Raw genomic sequence first — 15,764 nt, 5'->3', positions numbered from 1 at the left:
CAGGATCTTCTTCTTCTGTGGATGTAGGAAGAATGGAAAGTGGGAAGACACGGGCTTGTCTACTGAAGGGCTGGCCTCCACGCCCACTGCCTGCGTGTCATAGAAGGAGGTGGGGGAGGGGAAAAAGATTGAAAGGAGAGGGTAGGCGCGCAGCCGCAATGATCATGCCAGTTGACATGTGCTGCCCCCTCAGGCCTAGAGGCGGCCAGAGAGGCCGGTGGCCTCCAGGAAGGAGAGGAGGTGCCGGAAGGCATTGGCAGGATGGTGGCCTCCGGGGAAGAAAAGGTGATCCACTGAACAGCAGGGGAGACCCAAGGAGCGGTAGCCCGCCTCCATGATTGTCCTTGCGGGCACAAAGGCAGGGCACTCACATAGGAGATGCTGGGCTGTCTCCGCTGGGTCATTGCAGAGTGGGCACCCAGGGGAGGGAAATGTTCTTTTTGGACGGTAGATGAAAGCAAGAATCTCCGGCTCCCACATCCTACGGCGCCAGCGCCGATGTCGTTTGCTAAAAATAAGGTTGCATGCACAGCTCTTGAACCTGAAAACGCAGCCCGTGGATCCTGCGGTTTGAAGGACAAAGGCCTACCTACGTAACACTTTGTCCCTAGGCCTTTATTCCCTATAATAGTGAAGTAGGAGAGTGTGAAGTCATGCTCTCGCAATGGAAAAGCACTGCATCGCTGGCAGCGCAGCGATAACCGATGACACCCAAAGTGCCATCTGTTTCGTTCGAGTTTGATTAGCGACTATCATAAGGCTGCTCACTGGCATGTTTCAATGCTGCCCACTTACTAGACATTCCGTCAAGCGCTCCACCACAGCTGCCAGCCTATGAGAACAGAGTTTTAGCATAATGCGGAGACGTACACACGTATACGTACACCGGATTTCGGTTGCCATGCTACGCACGGTCAGGTATGGTGCGCAGGATGCATCCGGTAATATGGTATACGTCTACACTAAGTTAAACTAACTCTCCAATAGTATTCAGGTAGAAAGGGAAGCCTCTACTGTTGTCAGTGTGCTTTCGGTGGCCGTAAGGGCTCTAAGTCCTTCGACCTGATGGAGAGAAAAAGTTTTCTTTCGAAAAGTTTTTCGGAAGCACTCGTGGTCCGGTAACTTCCGTGAGCTGTTTTGCAGTTAACTAAAAGCTCCCTGTCGACGCACCTGCCACTGCGAAGCGACAACGAGGCGCCGCACACGTGCGGCCAGAAAGTTTATCTAGTGTCCCGCGTCCAGAAAGCGCGTGCTTTCGCGCGCGCCGCGAAAGACAAAAGAAAGGCGCGCGAAACCACCACCCGCCACACGAGCACACAACTGCCGCCTACCTTCCTTTCTTCGAGGGTCGGGTGTCGCGAGCAGAGGAAAAAAAAAAAAAAGTCGGGAAAAGGGAGGGAAGGGGGGGTGGGTAGGGCGTTTAATTTTTGTCGCGTGCTTCATTCCGGAGAGACAATTTTATTTTTAAACACCTACGAGGGGCGTTTCGGCGGCAACGCTTGGCCCCATGCCTGCGCGCGCCGCCACCGCGGTCTCGGTGTTGGGGCCCAACGTGGGGTAAAAACCGCGCCGCCGGCGCACTTTTTATTTACGGCAAGCACACGCCGGGGGCTCGAACGCGCCGCCGTCACCCTGCGGTCTCGCGAGCGCAGCCAATGGGAGCGAGAGCGTCTCCTTCGTTGCCATGGTGACGGCTTTTATTTTGGACGCGCTTCCCTCTTTTCCTCGCTGCTCACCATCCTCCTTCCCGCCGCTCTCGTTGCGTCTAGCAGACGGCCCCCTTACCAAGCCGTAGCAGACGACGCGGCGAGCGGGTACGTCGATGGTCGTCTGCGAGAAACGTCGCGCGGGCCTGCCTCCCAATTAAAGCGTTGATTGGCTCGTGACGGGTCAAGATTGCTCCCGTAAGTGGTGACGTCACGCTTCGCTGTCGCGGTGTGCTTCGCTTCGCTGTTTTTTCCGTGGAAACCTCGTTACTCTTCTCCGGACACGACGAAGGGTAAGAGCTGCGCAGTTCTCTTTTTTTCGGCTGGTTCGACAAAAAAGAAAAGAACACGCCGGTGCGGAGTTGCTGCCACCAAGGTCGAAGGAGCGGGATACTATCGCCGCTGGAAAACAAACAGACGAAAAAGATGGCCGACTGTTGCTTTGATGTGGGTTTCAGCGAAGACTGGGTTTTCGTGCGTGAAGTGTCCTCGGTGTTACGTGTCCGTAGTTTGTTACGACTTTGAGAACGGCGACGGAGGCATCATCTTCAAGGCTCTGAAGCCCGTCACGATTATACAGCGACGCTAGTCAACGAAGCCTTGCTGCTACGGCAAGCTGAAACAGGATGCCTTCTTGGGGATCAGGTTGCTTAAGGAGCTCCCAAAAGCATCAACGTGAGTCTACCTCTTTCGCTTCTCTACGATGGGCGTTTTCTTTTCACACAGGAAAATGCATGTATTTTTTCTTTCATAAAATACGAGCCAGTGAAGAGGACAAACATGATTCAACGTGCAGAATGCATGATGGGTACTTTTTGCGACTTATATTCTTACTGCTCAGAGCAGCACGTGGCAAGCGCGCCAAGCCTCGCAAAGCCTCACAAAGATCAGAAGATATCTTTTAAAATTGAAGACTAGTAGTAGTAGTAGTAGTAGTAGTAGTAGTAGTAGTAGTAGTAGTAGTAGTAGTAGTAGTAGTGATTTATTAAAATAATAATAAAAAAGTAAGGATAAGATTTTTGCTAGCCCCGGCATCTGCCATCAATACTCAAGCACCTGAGCTGGGGCAGCGGAAATAAAGGATAGCAGGCAGAATGGAGAAATGAAATGAAAGAGGTGAGGGGACAGAAAGAGAGGATAGGGGGAGAGGTAATATACACAAACTATTTACACAATAAGAAATGTGTACAGGATGCGCGTGTGATTAGTTCATGATGAAGCAAAAATGGAAGACTTTTGGTCGAGTTTTTCCGTCTTCTTTGGAAAGGGCTTCTTATCTTCTATGAGTACCAGAAGGAGTTCTTGTACCATGTCTTATTTCCACACGAACACGTTTTTTTTTTCTTTTTCGACAACGTAGTGTACAAATCATTTCACACGGCGGTTAAGGAAGCAAGCTGGAAAAGCAGACAAAAACTGCTGTAGTAAACCACTAATAGGGCAAAGTTGCATCGTTCAAATTGCGGCGCCGATACCAAAAAAAAAGCAGTTCTGACAGTTAGCTGGACAAGAACTGTTGCTTGTTTATTTGTTCCAGGGTTTCAATTATTAGCACACTACGCTGACATAAAAGACTAAGACAGGGGTCGATGCTGACGGCACATGCGAATACCCGCCATGACCCGTCGGCCTCGTCTCCTGTGTTCATCTATTATATTTATGCAGTTCTCAGTAATGGCACTCTTTGCGATCAGGATGACTATATCCGTGTTGTATTTAAACGCCGCGAAAAATTTTCTACAATAAAAACGGCAAGTGTAGGAAATAGCACTGAGCGTAGTAGAAATACATCTATTTCGAAATGACCATGCATTCGCAAACGAGTCTATTGTGGTCGGAACACAGGAACTTGACAAGTGAAGCCATGAAGCAAAGTTGGTAATAATTATACTGTACACTTGAGCAGGAAACGAAAATAGAGAACTTTTTATACACATTCTAGGCACATATATTTCTGGACAAGGCGCATGCCCTGTCAAGAACTGCAGCCTTGATTCGAGTGTCCAGCCTGCTAGAAATAAATGCGCTTTGTCGCAAACTTCTGCGAACTACTTAGCCTTACATCTTGCTGGAAGTGCAGTAGAAGCTACGGCCGGGAGGTGGCAGCTTCCGCACCTGTTTTGTAGGGTGCCTCGATTTAGCGTCCAATGGAAGCTGCATCGATTCACCCACCGTTTTCCATACAGTTTGAGACTTCTTTTGTCGGCTCGCTACAGCATCGACTATAATCCCTTACTATGAAGCTACATATGCTGAAAAGTAAAACCACTGTGCGCTTCTACGGAGCAAGGTAACAATGATGCTTGAATTCCCTAGCATATTAAAACTGCAAATCTTAAGACAATTTACATAATTAATATTTGATACCATTTGGTTCTCGAATAAATAAACAAGAAATGGAGTTGTACCCAAACAGTTTGAACCGCACGGCTGCAACTATAAGGTGGCTTGCTTCAAACTCGAGTTCTACCGAAGTGTTATCTGTGTTCTGCTTTGTCCCATGCTACGTTTGCAAACGCATCCTAGCCAGCATGTTCATTACGGAAGGATATCTTGTGAATAAGTCATAAATATAGTGAATAAACCTTTATATAAGTATTCAAATAAGAGCCATTAGACTCAACGATTAGGGTGCGAACTTTTATCATATGCTCAATTTGTACAGGAAATTGTCACTTTTTAAAAATTACTTCATATGCATCAAGTTTTCGCCTTGAAAGGCGCCGCAGAATAAAGGCGATGAAAATGGCACCGAACGCTCAAAATCAGAGGCCACACGTTAGGCCATCTATGGAGCTGACTAAAGTTCTGGATGAGATACTGATGCTGCTGAGCACTAGGAATGTCGTTATATTTGTGTGACGATATCCCAAGTAAGGACTCACTATCTCTAAGATATACACCACATGTCGGAGCGATTAGGCTTCGCACCACCGAGAATAGAGCGTCCCAAGAATGTAAAACGACAGATTTTCAACAGGTCATACAAAAAAGCAAGATATATAAAAAAGATACGGTGCATTACCTCCAAGAACGAGTTCATTGACAGAAGCCGACAAGGATGGATTGTTTGGCCAGTTCATGCGTCATCACTAAGCAACAGCTGCGTCATCACCACCTCGTCGTATGTATCTGCCTCTACTTCGCCTGCTTGCAAACGCTGATGCAAAAAAAAAAAAACTAAGAAGAGATGTCAGCGTCCGACTTATTTTGCTGTATTTCAAAACGATGCAGCATAGAACAAGAACTGCTCTTGTTTTTCACTTAAGTGCTGGTGCGGTCAGTGTGCAACTTTCACATTCTATATTGTCTCGGATGTTTTCCTAAAATGTGTGCGACGTGTGCAGAGCGATGCGTAGGAGACTGTTACTCGCGGATGGCATTCGCTTCATCTCAACATTTCGAACCAACATCCCCGAAAAAATAGTTTCTTCGTGCATGAAGCGCTTCCTCCTGAAAACTCAAGACCGCTGCTGCTCCGTTCTAAAGTGTCTTTTCTTTCCAAAGACAAAGCTCTCCTTCCGTTCAGCATGTTGTTTACGAAGCAAGTTGCGCAATAAGGTGAAAGAAAAAACGGTTGAACAACATTATCAGCTCGAGTATAAATGATGGTGATTATGATGATTACGGATTTTTATGGCACAAGACCGTCTATGGCCAAAGAGCGCCCTGGCACAAGGTATTTTTTCCATTACTCAAGGTGGGGTCAAAGACCCGTTTTCCAAGCATTTCACCCTAAATAAGCCGAGCACCAGACCAGGGGAAAGCTTGTACCCATTGTATCACCGGTGGGTACCCGGCGGCACTGGGGATCGAACCCCGCACCTCCCGCATGCGAGGCGGATGCTCAACCACTTGTCCACCGCTGCGGTCGAGTATAAATGCTGCAGGTCATGCAAGCGGGTACATGCATGACCTGCTTGCTTTCTTCTTCGTGTAGATATGACGACATCGTCAATTGATAATTCGCTATAATTAATTAGCGCTGCTATATTTATCGGCGAGGTCATAACAGACGTGTAGTTACACGAATATAATCATGACATCATCATCATCATCATCATCATCATCATCATCATCATCATCAGGCATGTCCCACAAGCGCCAATATGAAAGGACCATTAGTGAAGCAAACGCATCGCGGCCCCATTGAAGGGCCGAACGCGAGAAAGAGAGGTCAAAATGCGGCCCGACTTAGTGCGTAAGTGTAGCTGTAGAAACTAAGTGCTTTCCCAAAGCACACAAACACACAAAAAGGGAACAGGGGTTCTTGGTACGCTTTCTCCATGCTAGCGATTTTCTCGTCCGCCTCGCAATCCACAGTGCCTGTTCGAAACACAAAGCGGAAGTTGTAATGTAGGCCAATGCGACCCAGCCGCTGGCAACCAAAAATGAGAGGTCAACATTTCAAAACAAGAAAAAAAATGAGTAGCCGAAGATGTTTTTCTGGCGAAATCGCCGGAGATCCAGTGATGAGTTTGCGCCCAGCGTTTCCGGTGGATCTATTAAACAACGCTCGCGAACGAAAGACAAACTAGCGAAAAACATCGACGGATACAAAGAGGCCCTCTACATCCGGGTGTACAGCTCTCCCCAGAAATCTTTATTCAACGAGTCAACACCAAGTAAAAAGGACAAAAGGGAAGAAAAGTGTTTGCGAGAATTGAGCGCTGGGTACCCTCAAGGGGGAAAGCGATGTTGTGCAACCAAGACGCTTGTGCAGATTTCCGTTCCCCGAAAAGACTAAGCTTTCTTTATTGATTTCTTTCATCCTTTATCTTTCTCCTCTCTTTGTGCTGTTCTTTATTTCTCCCCCATGCTTACCCGCGGCGTCTTCAGTTCGTCCTTTGGGGACCGCCGGGGCTGCCTTTGGTGAAGTGGTATTTGAGCGAGCGGGTCGCGGTTCAGTGACCCCTCATGCTAAAAACCCTTCCTCCTTTTCATTTATGGCCGCGCGAGCATCCCGCATTCCATTGTGCCATGGTCATTCGTCTCCCGTGCCGAGCCCCAAGCGATGTCCCGCGTCGCCTTCACATCCTGCAGCTATCTATGCTGGTGTCTATGTTTAATGGTTTGTTTTTTTCACTCCGCGATATCTTGTTTTCGCTAGCACTACTTTTTTCTATCTTGTTCAGATTACATTATTTGCTACTACACTCGTACTTATATTTGCCCGCACTTCTGCGCACTAACGCGGCATTAGCTCCATATTTCGCGCCAGACGGATATTTGTGCCAAAATCTTAGAATCAGACAACAGCCTACTGTACATGCAGTGTTTACTGGTCAGACAATGAAGTTATTGTTGTTGCCTCAAAAGCGATAGAACATACCCACGGTGGTGGATTGGGCAGAGTTCGGTGCAGATCCAAATAGCATAAAATTCACCGAGGTTTATCTCAAGTGGCTCATAAATATAGAAAAATCTGTGAAAACAAATAGCGAATTTTGAGATATCCTGAGGAAATCGGAATTATAATGGAGGAAACAGAGCGGTGAGGGTTGAAATAAATAAATTTTAAACAAATAATCAGAAATAAACTAATTTTGAGAGAATAGCAAAGGCAACGAAAAGTTAACACAAAACTCTCCCCGTTTCGATAAAATACCTGTGAAGAAGCTCACACAACTGCTTAAGCGCATGACCTTTGACGGTTGCACCGAAGGAGAGGAGGACGGGAAGAGTAAACGGCAGCCCTAATTGAGCGAGAGGAATTTGTAAAAACTTAATTCTCTGCTGTGCAAACCGCCGGCAGGAGAGGATGAAATGATCTAAGGTTTCAACATCCCCGCACGGCGCACATAGATTCGACGGCGTGAACCTAGGACGCCATAAACAAAGAATGACGTCATCGAGGAACGAAGTTCAGTGCTGACAATCGTCTTCTTCTGTAGCGTCAGATAAGACTCCTATAATGTTCGCGCTGTTTCATTACGAAAAAAAAATGGAAAATTGGTTTTAAAGAAAGGAAATGACGCAGTATCTGTCTCACATATATCGTTGGACACCTGAACCGCGCCGTAAGGGAAGGGACAAAGGAGGGAGTGAAAGAAGAAAGGAAGAAAGGGGTGCCGTAGTGGAAGGCTCCGCAATAATTTCGACCACCTGGGAATCTTTAACGTGCACTGGCATCGCACAGCACACGGGTGCCTTTTGTGTACGTGTGTTCGGGAATTGTGACCCTGCACGAGGTTACGGCAGCTGAGCAGCGCCGCCTCCCAGGCCTCCCTAGAAGGGTGGCAGATTGGGAAGGGTGGGGATTGGAAGGGCAGGCCCAGTCCATGTGGAAAACGTCCGAGAACGTCGCTCCACACAGCCTGCAGCCACCGTCAAATTCTGAATTGAAGTGTTTCAATACTGCCGGGCACAGCATTGTATTTGTAAAAATTTTGAGAAGAAGCCGTTCGTTTGCTGTCCGGAGACCCTTACAGAGTTCCGGAAGGCCACTACGACTGTCCTTATAATATGTAGCGATGGCTTTGAATGTAATTAGAGATTGGGTACGCTCGCAGCATGCTTCCAGAGCAAGTGTGAGTGCCCGGGGTGGGAGCGCGCGAACCGCCTCATCGGCTAACTCATTGTCCTGCGGCTTTGAGCGGGAATAAACAAATAGTACAGAGCTTCGAGGTAATATGTTGAAATTTTCCTTTACTATGCAATTCGGCGTCCTTCCCTTATTTTTTCCTCTCTTTCTTTCGCTCTTTCTCTACGTCCAAGTTTCGGACACAGCAATTTGTCACGAGTATTTGTTCACGTAGTCAAGGGTTTGGAAAATTTCAGCCAAGTATCACAACAGCAACGAAATAATGCCGTCAAACACCGATTCAGAAATGGAGGCCAATGACCGGATCTTTGTTTGTTTACTCTTAAGTCTGTTTATCTGCAATGCCACTGCGCGGCCCGTGCAAGGATTTTCAAAGGTAGAATAAAGCAGCGATGAAAAAACACTGACGAGAGATGAGCGGCAACTGCAGGCGCTGTCGATCCGGAGTGAGATTCTTTATTTTTGTTTATTTTTTTGTCCGTCAGCTCATTTCGCATTTTTCAGAGCACGCATTCCTTTTTTCTGTGTAGTAGGGCTTGGAAGAAACATGGCTTCTGTGGCTGGCCAAACCAACAGACACCAACCTTTTTTGGGACATTACATTGAGCGGCAGCGGCGTTCCAAAGTCTCTGTGTTTTCCTGTAGGACCCGCGTACATGCGCTACATGCTGCTCCAACGAGTTACGAAAGTTACTGTTTTCCACTTTTTCTGAACGTCCGTTCACAATTTCTCCAAAGTTATCTTAACCAACAATTCACGAGCTTAAATTATCACTTATAGCAACGACGCAGCGATGGAGGGTACATAAGAAACTACGGAAGCAACTGCAGTGCTGGAAGCGTCAGGTAGGAGCAGCCATGAAACTTCTAAATCCGGTGACGGGGAGAGGAGAATTACCGGTACTCTGAAAATTTTCCAGTGACTCTATTTACTTGCGTCTTTCAGCGCTTTCTACGTAATTTTGTGTACACTTCGAAACGCAGCAATAAGAGCGACGCCAGACAGCGAGCCGCAGTTTTTTTTCTCTCAAAGTTGACTTATTCTTCCCATGAAAAATGCACGAGCCAGCCAATGTAAACGCTTCAAGCCAATGTAAAATTTTCTATGACGCCATCTAGCTGCCAATGGCAGGCATTAGTGCTGAAAACAATCAAGTGAGGCAGATGAACTAGAATGACCTCATTTCACTTACTTCCTAGTGTAAATGCGCCTTTGACGCTCATAACGTTGGAGCAGTGCACAACGCACTGCTCGCGTAGATGTGAGGATTTCCATTGGTTGACTGACTGGAGAGATGTGACGTCACTATACCGAAGCATTTCCACTGGCCGGAGGAAAGTGACGTCATCAGACGGGAGCATTCCCACTGGGTGGAAGGAAGTGACATCACCAGGCGGGTGCATTCCCATTGGCTGGGGTGAAGTGGCGTCACTACTGCTAAAGGCATCAACGTCTGCTAATACCAACCCATAATCGAACTATGGGTGTCCCTGTGAATTTTTTTTTCTTTGGACACCACGAATACTAGGGCGCTGCAGAAGGGTCTACATTTCCGCTGTGCGAATATTCGAAATTTCGAACATTCCTAATAGAACAGAATTTCTAGATGACGAGGAATTCCAGCGTTAATTCTTCTTCCGTGCTTTCCTTTTAGCACCGGTCGTACGTCTCGCCGTGTTCCCAAAGCAAGCAACTATAGTCTAGCTGCCCGCATTAAAGACGGTTTTTCTGTTTTCTCAATTCTTGTTATACTTCTTCCGGGCTTCCTGTTCCGTCTCTATGCAGGGCCTTCCTCGAGCTGGCGCGTCTTTCCTTTGCGGGTGCGTGGACGCATTCTGTGCTGTCAACTTGCGCGCGCCCGCTTTTATCGCGCTTTAATTCGCGCGCTGGGCGACGCGCCTCGGAGGCGCCCCGGCCGCGCGCTTTTCTGGCTCCGTTCCACGAGTTCCTTTCTTGAGACCGCCGCCGTCTGGGCCCCGCACGCGGAACTGCAGAAATACACGGTGAACATTAGGGGGAAACTAAAACACTTAACCAGAAAACAACAAAAAGAAATGCGTGACCTAAAAGAGTGATGCAGGGAAGAAAAACACAGCGAAAAAATTATAGGGAGCGCAGGAAAACTACAAATAAACGCGAGAATTAACCCGTAAATTCCCGCTAAGCAGTTGCCAGCATTTGGTCTAAAAATGGATTGAGGCGAAGAAAAATATTCTGAGAAATGCCGTATTTCCGCGCATATAACTTAATAACCACTCTCCCTATTGTCTTCTTATTTCGTTTTTAAACCGTGAACCGGAAAGGACCATGGGGCGGGGAAAAATATGCATAGAATCTCATTTTCGTTGGTTGGTTTATGGGGTTTAAAGTCCAAAAGCGACTCAGGCTATGAGGGATGCTACGACGGAGACCTCCGGAATAATTTCGAACATCTGGGGATTTTTAACGTGTCCTGACATCGCACTATACACGGTCACCTTTTCCGTTTCGCCTCCAGCGAAACGCGGTCACAGCGGCCGAATTCGAACCTACGTGCTCCTGCTCAGTAGCCGAGCGTTCTAACCACTCAGCCGCCGCGGCGGGTTCTCGGCGGTCACCACAGCCCTTCCTTCCCTGGGTCACGGCGGAAGGGTTTGCAGGGCGCAGTAAAAAAAAAGTGAGAAAAAGGCACAGCAGTGGGTGATTTGTTTTTTTTTTTTGGCATTAACTTCCCAAAGCGACTTAGGCTATGAGGGACGCCGTAGTGGAGGGCTCCGGAAAATTTCGACCACCTGAGGTTCTTTAACGTGCACTGACATCGCACAGCACACGGGCCTCTAGCATTTCGCCTCTATCGAAATTTGGCCACCGCGGCAGGAATCGAACCCTCGTCCTTCGGGTCAGCAGCTGAGCACCGTAACCACGTACCCATTGCGACGGCTAATCACGAGTAAACCAGCGGTCGGGAGTTTTTGTTTTTGAGCGTTTACAAGGAACACAAGAACTTTTGTATTTGGGAATGTTTTCTGCAACTTCCCCTTCCTACTTAAGCATTTCCGCATGAGGCCGCTATTTCTTATGGCTGTCATTTAGCTGCCCCCCTCTCCCTCTCCCTCGGAGTTTTGCCCACTCGCAGCTTGTGCTCGTAAAGATCTACTATCTCCGCCAGCGTCTCTTCCATTCGATGTTCATTTCTAATACCCCTCTTAACTGGGACATATTCTGAAACCCTGTCATCCCAGTACCAAACTAGCAGAGCCTTCATTCCTGTAGCTTAACTCCTATGTTTGCGATCTTAACCGTGCCCTTTATATGGTCATTCTCTACTCAATTATTTATTAATAAACTCTGATAATGCGCTCTGCAGCTGAACGCTCCCAAGATAATTGCATCTGTGCTTCCCCCTGTCTAGAAACTGCTAGATTTCGCTTCTCCATCTGTATATCAGTGGCAAGTTTGGATAAGTTCAGGTTCTTCGGATCATTCTATTGACTTTTATTATTTTGCTTCATAAAATGGGGCGGAAAGGGGCTTCGAAATATGTTCAGGTAACTATGGTAACAGTCTCCAAACTGGCATCCGATTGGCTTTCAGACCACTTGCTCTGTAGAGAGCCGCTTGAATGACGGGATAAGCCCGCGCTTTCCAACACGCCTCTCAAAATCACTTGCTTCATCCGCCGGCAAATCCCCTCAAAGCATGTGAAGTTTTTTTTTTTTACGGGTTTTAACACCTAACCAGCACAGCAACAAAAACAAACAAACAAACCAGACGGCTGCCACAGCCACGTTTTAATCTGCTCGGAACACAGAACCAGGCCATGCGCACACTGAAAGCAGAAGCGCCTAGCTGCGGGCTGTGCTTTTAATGAAACATCAAAGGGCACCACGCTTACAGGTTAGAGTAGACGTGTCTTTATTAGCAAAGGCGTTCATAACAAAGGAAAAGAAATTTAAAGGAAAACAATGAGCGAAACTAAAAAGCAGGTGTTATGATTGGAAAAGTAGCATTACTTCACCGCGCGAAAACATCGTCTCACCGTGAAGCTCTAAACTACGTGCGGCTTGTCAGCTCATAACATCGTGGTACGTCACCACAGATGAAAAACGCAATTGTGTCTTATACAAGCTAACACTCGCACTGCCGGCAGACATAAACATTTGCGCCGGCTGTCACGGGGCAGGTGCTTTGCGCACTCCAGGAAAGGCAAGCCACGCGAGCCCCAGTAGTATTCGTTTTTGTTTTTATTTATTAAAATATTGGTCTTTCATACATGAGGAGTCATCTTTCCGAACACGCCAGAATAAGAACCACATAAACAATGCCCTGAATGTTAGTCCAGTGAAGCACATTTGTTGAAGCGGTTGTGTCTTTCGTACGAATTAACGATTGCGCTTGACTGTTGTCTTAACTTGTTGCTCTTTCTTACATATTTGCTGTGCTTACATGTACATGTACTGTTTCTATAGAAACTATATAACTGACTACTGACTGACATTTCAAGTAGCACCTGCTGTTCCGCATCTGTAATCTGTTACTGTACGTCTCGTGGTTTGTTGACTATTAATTTCACTGTTCCAGCACTAGTGTCTTACCCAGATAGATTGTTTTATATTGCATACGTCAGTTGTGAACGCTTGTGTAAGCGCATGTGACAACGCGTCGGTTTTATTGTTCTATTTATTCAGCAGCGTTTATATATTCACCGCGCCCTACCTTGTAATGGTCATCTGGGCCTCGTCAAGCTGTCTCGAGCAGATTTTAGCCCAGGTGCTCCTACCAGTATAATAGAACAGTATAAGCATAATAAAACAGTATAATTTGATAAGCACTGTGCGCGCTTCACAGAGTGTTCGACGTCGTTCTAGCAGCTTCGAGGCGGCAGCCATGATCCCGCCTACATCCATTAGTGCGTATATCCACTGTTATCCGGGGTCAAATGTCTTCAGGGCGCATGCTTTCCTTCTCTGCCGTGCAGTGAAACACTTGAGGCAGTCCTCAAACTGCAAATCTTTGGAAGGTGACGAGAATCCTCGCCCTCATATTTCAAGGCATTTTTGTCTTTAGGGCTGCCGTGAGTGCTTGACTGTGCGACTCCAAAGCAGGCCTTGTGGTTGGAAGACTTTTGAGCTAGGATTTACATTCTAAACATGAGTAAAGTATTATGTCCTGCACCATTTCAACAGAAATATTGAAGATTCTCTGGGCATGTAGTCGGGCAGCTTGGCAAACTTGATGTTGGTGTCCTTATTTATTTATTTATTTATTTTTGCGAAAGATAGTAAGTCTTAGACTATAGGAGGCTGGATATCTTTTTTAAGCTTTTGGTTCACTTTGATTTCTTCAGCTTCCTAGACCTTTCTTAGGATTGTGTTGGATTTCTTTAACCACACAGATAGAGCTACCACTAAAGAAAGTGCTTCACGCGGCAGGAAGAAGAAAGATAGACCACGTTAAGGAAGCGTAGCTTAGCAGAACGTGTCAAATTCATTCTCGCTGATTAAATAGTCGAGACTTATCAGGTCGCCGTCATCCGCACGACAACCTCCATAGCCCTCGCCCTGTCCGACGTAGATAAGGTTGTCGTGTTCTCATTAATATTCAGTCCATAAGTGCTTATTGAAGTGCACAGGAACGACCCGTCAGTCTTGACGCTGTCGCACTTGCTACTTTGACAGCAAAATAAAGAACGAAAGCGCACGCGGCGACTACATTTTTGTTACATGAGGTGACAAGCATCACGTTAATAATATATAAATTATAATTATAACAGAAGGAAGAATAAGGATGGGGAGGGAAGTAACCACAAGAAGGAAAATCGGTGTCTCAATATAGAAATATATAGGGGCGTATCCCCGACATCCGAGTCCGAGATTCAATTTGCGCACGCCACCGGCGGTCACCGCCGAAGCGTGCTGCGGCACTCGTCGCCGTCGCCGCTGTCGTCCCTGTGGGCGTTATTACGCACCGGTGGAGACATGCACACACGCTCTGCAAGTAGTGTTCGAGCAGCAGCAGCAGCGGCATCACGGGGGATGGCTGGCCCGGCTACCATGCCGCGCCATTGATCGTAGCCGCGGGGCTCGTGCTCCAACAGCGAGCGGTCACGCTATGCCTGCGAAGCGTGCTTTCCCTCAGGCAAGAAAGCAATGTGGAGAAGACACGGCGGCCGAACTGCACACATGCCGAAGCACGCGTCTCAGCGCCGCCGTAATTCCCTCTTGTCTCCCCTCCCCCAACTTCCTCACCTCTTTCCACATTACAATACCGTAGGCGATCGTGCGGGTACGGATCGGCGAATGCGGATAAGAGTGTTCGGCCCGAATTAGCGGACGTTGGGCACAACGCCTGTACTTTCGAAAAGCCTCCGAAAGTGAACTAGCGATAAGTTCGAGTTAGAGTCTGGGAATTAGGAAGAGAGCGGATGTGCATGGCTGCAGGGAAAGTTAGAGGCTCTGTTTCGGTCACCTCTTTTATCACATAAGTGCAGGCAGAAGAGTTGAACACGAGCCAGAACTTTCGATAGAAAAAAAAACGGAAAGTTAGAGATTCTCTGTAAAAAAAAAAAAAAAAAAACTCGAATGGCTATGCTTGTGGCTCGTAATTTGAGAATAAGATAATTGATTAAATAATTAATCAATGCGTGAGTGACTGAATAAGTGAATGACTGACGGAGTGAGTGAATATGAGTGAGTGAGTTCCAGTGAGTGAGTGAGTGAGTGAGTGAGTGAGTGAGTGAGTGAGTGAGTGAGTGAGTGAGTGAGTGAGTGAGTGAGTGAGTGAGTGAGTTAGTGAGTGAGTGAGTGAGTGAGAGGGGGTGATTTAGTAAGTTAGTGAGTGAGCGAGTGAGCGAATTAAGGAACGAACGAGTGAATCAACAAACGCCAAATGAGTGAGCCAGTCAAATAATCTCAGATATTTTGTCGAGCAGTCTATGCAAAGACAAACCGCAAAGTACAGGTTGTAGCAGGCTTAGAACGAAACTGGGAGCCCGTGGCTGCGGCGCTTCGCGAAGCGCCGCTGTCACGGGCTGCCAGTTTCCTTCTAAGCGTGATACAGTTTGTATACATTCTGAAGTGCTTACACCATTGCGTACACGTGTGATGAGATAACTACTGCGCCTTTCTTTTCTATAGCGCACTCGTCATCGCTCTCTCAGCTAAAGCGGGAGAGGTAGAACCGATTGAAAAGCAGTGATGTTTAATGCCAGAAAGTATACACTTGAATGCACGTAAAAAAAAGAATACAAGAAAAAAAAAACAGGCCTCACAACTAGAGCCCCTTATGCTTGTTCAGAGGCTTCACTTTGCAACTGTAGCTCGCAGTGGAGTAGGAGCTAGAGCGCGAGGTGACGCCTGTTTCCAAGTGTGCCCATCTCGTGCGCTGCCGAGCCGACCACTACAGGTCTGGAAGCTTCCACTCCAGTGAGGACAGGTTGTGTGAGACAGAGTATACGTGCAAGAACGCGCACGCGTAAAAAAGAAAGAAAAATAAGAGAAAGATGTTGCAACGCTTGGCTTAAAATCTTCAGAAG

At 47.2% G+C, this 15,764-nt stretch overlaps 1 protein-coding gene across 4 annotated transcripts in view; it reads left to right on the top strand.

Annotated features, from left to right (window-relative positions):
- Positions 1 to 1,791: 1,791 nt before the first annotated feature.
- Grip (Glutamate receptor interacting protein) overlaps positions 1,792 to 15,764 on the top strand; it is a 121,904-nt gene continuing 107,931 nt past the window's right edge. For 2 of the 4 annotated variants that reach the window (XM_077640354.1, XM_077640352.1), the window contains exon 1: positions 1,792 to 2,381. In XM_077640354.1, the coding sequence (XP_077496480.1) occupies positions 2,333 to 2,381 (49 nt within the window). In that variant the 5' untranslated portion in view covers positions 1,792 to 2,332. The remainder of the gene's footprint in view (positions 2,382 to 15,764) is intronic. The other 2 variants (XM_077640353.1, XM_077640351.1) reach the window with 1 other exon arrangement.

This window comes from Amblyomma americanum, chromosome 10, assembly GCF_052857255.1.
Source record: "Amblyomma americanum isolate KBUSLIRL-KWMA chromosome 10, ASM5285725v1, whole genome shotgun sequence".
NCBI classification, from domain to species: domain Eukaryota; kingdom Metazoa; phylum Arthropoda; class Arachnida; order Ixodida; family Ixodidae; genus Amblyomma; species Amblyomma americanum.
Note: the sequence above shows the minus strand (reverse complement) of the source record. Positions and strands in the feature narration are given on the sequence as shown.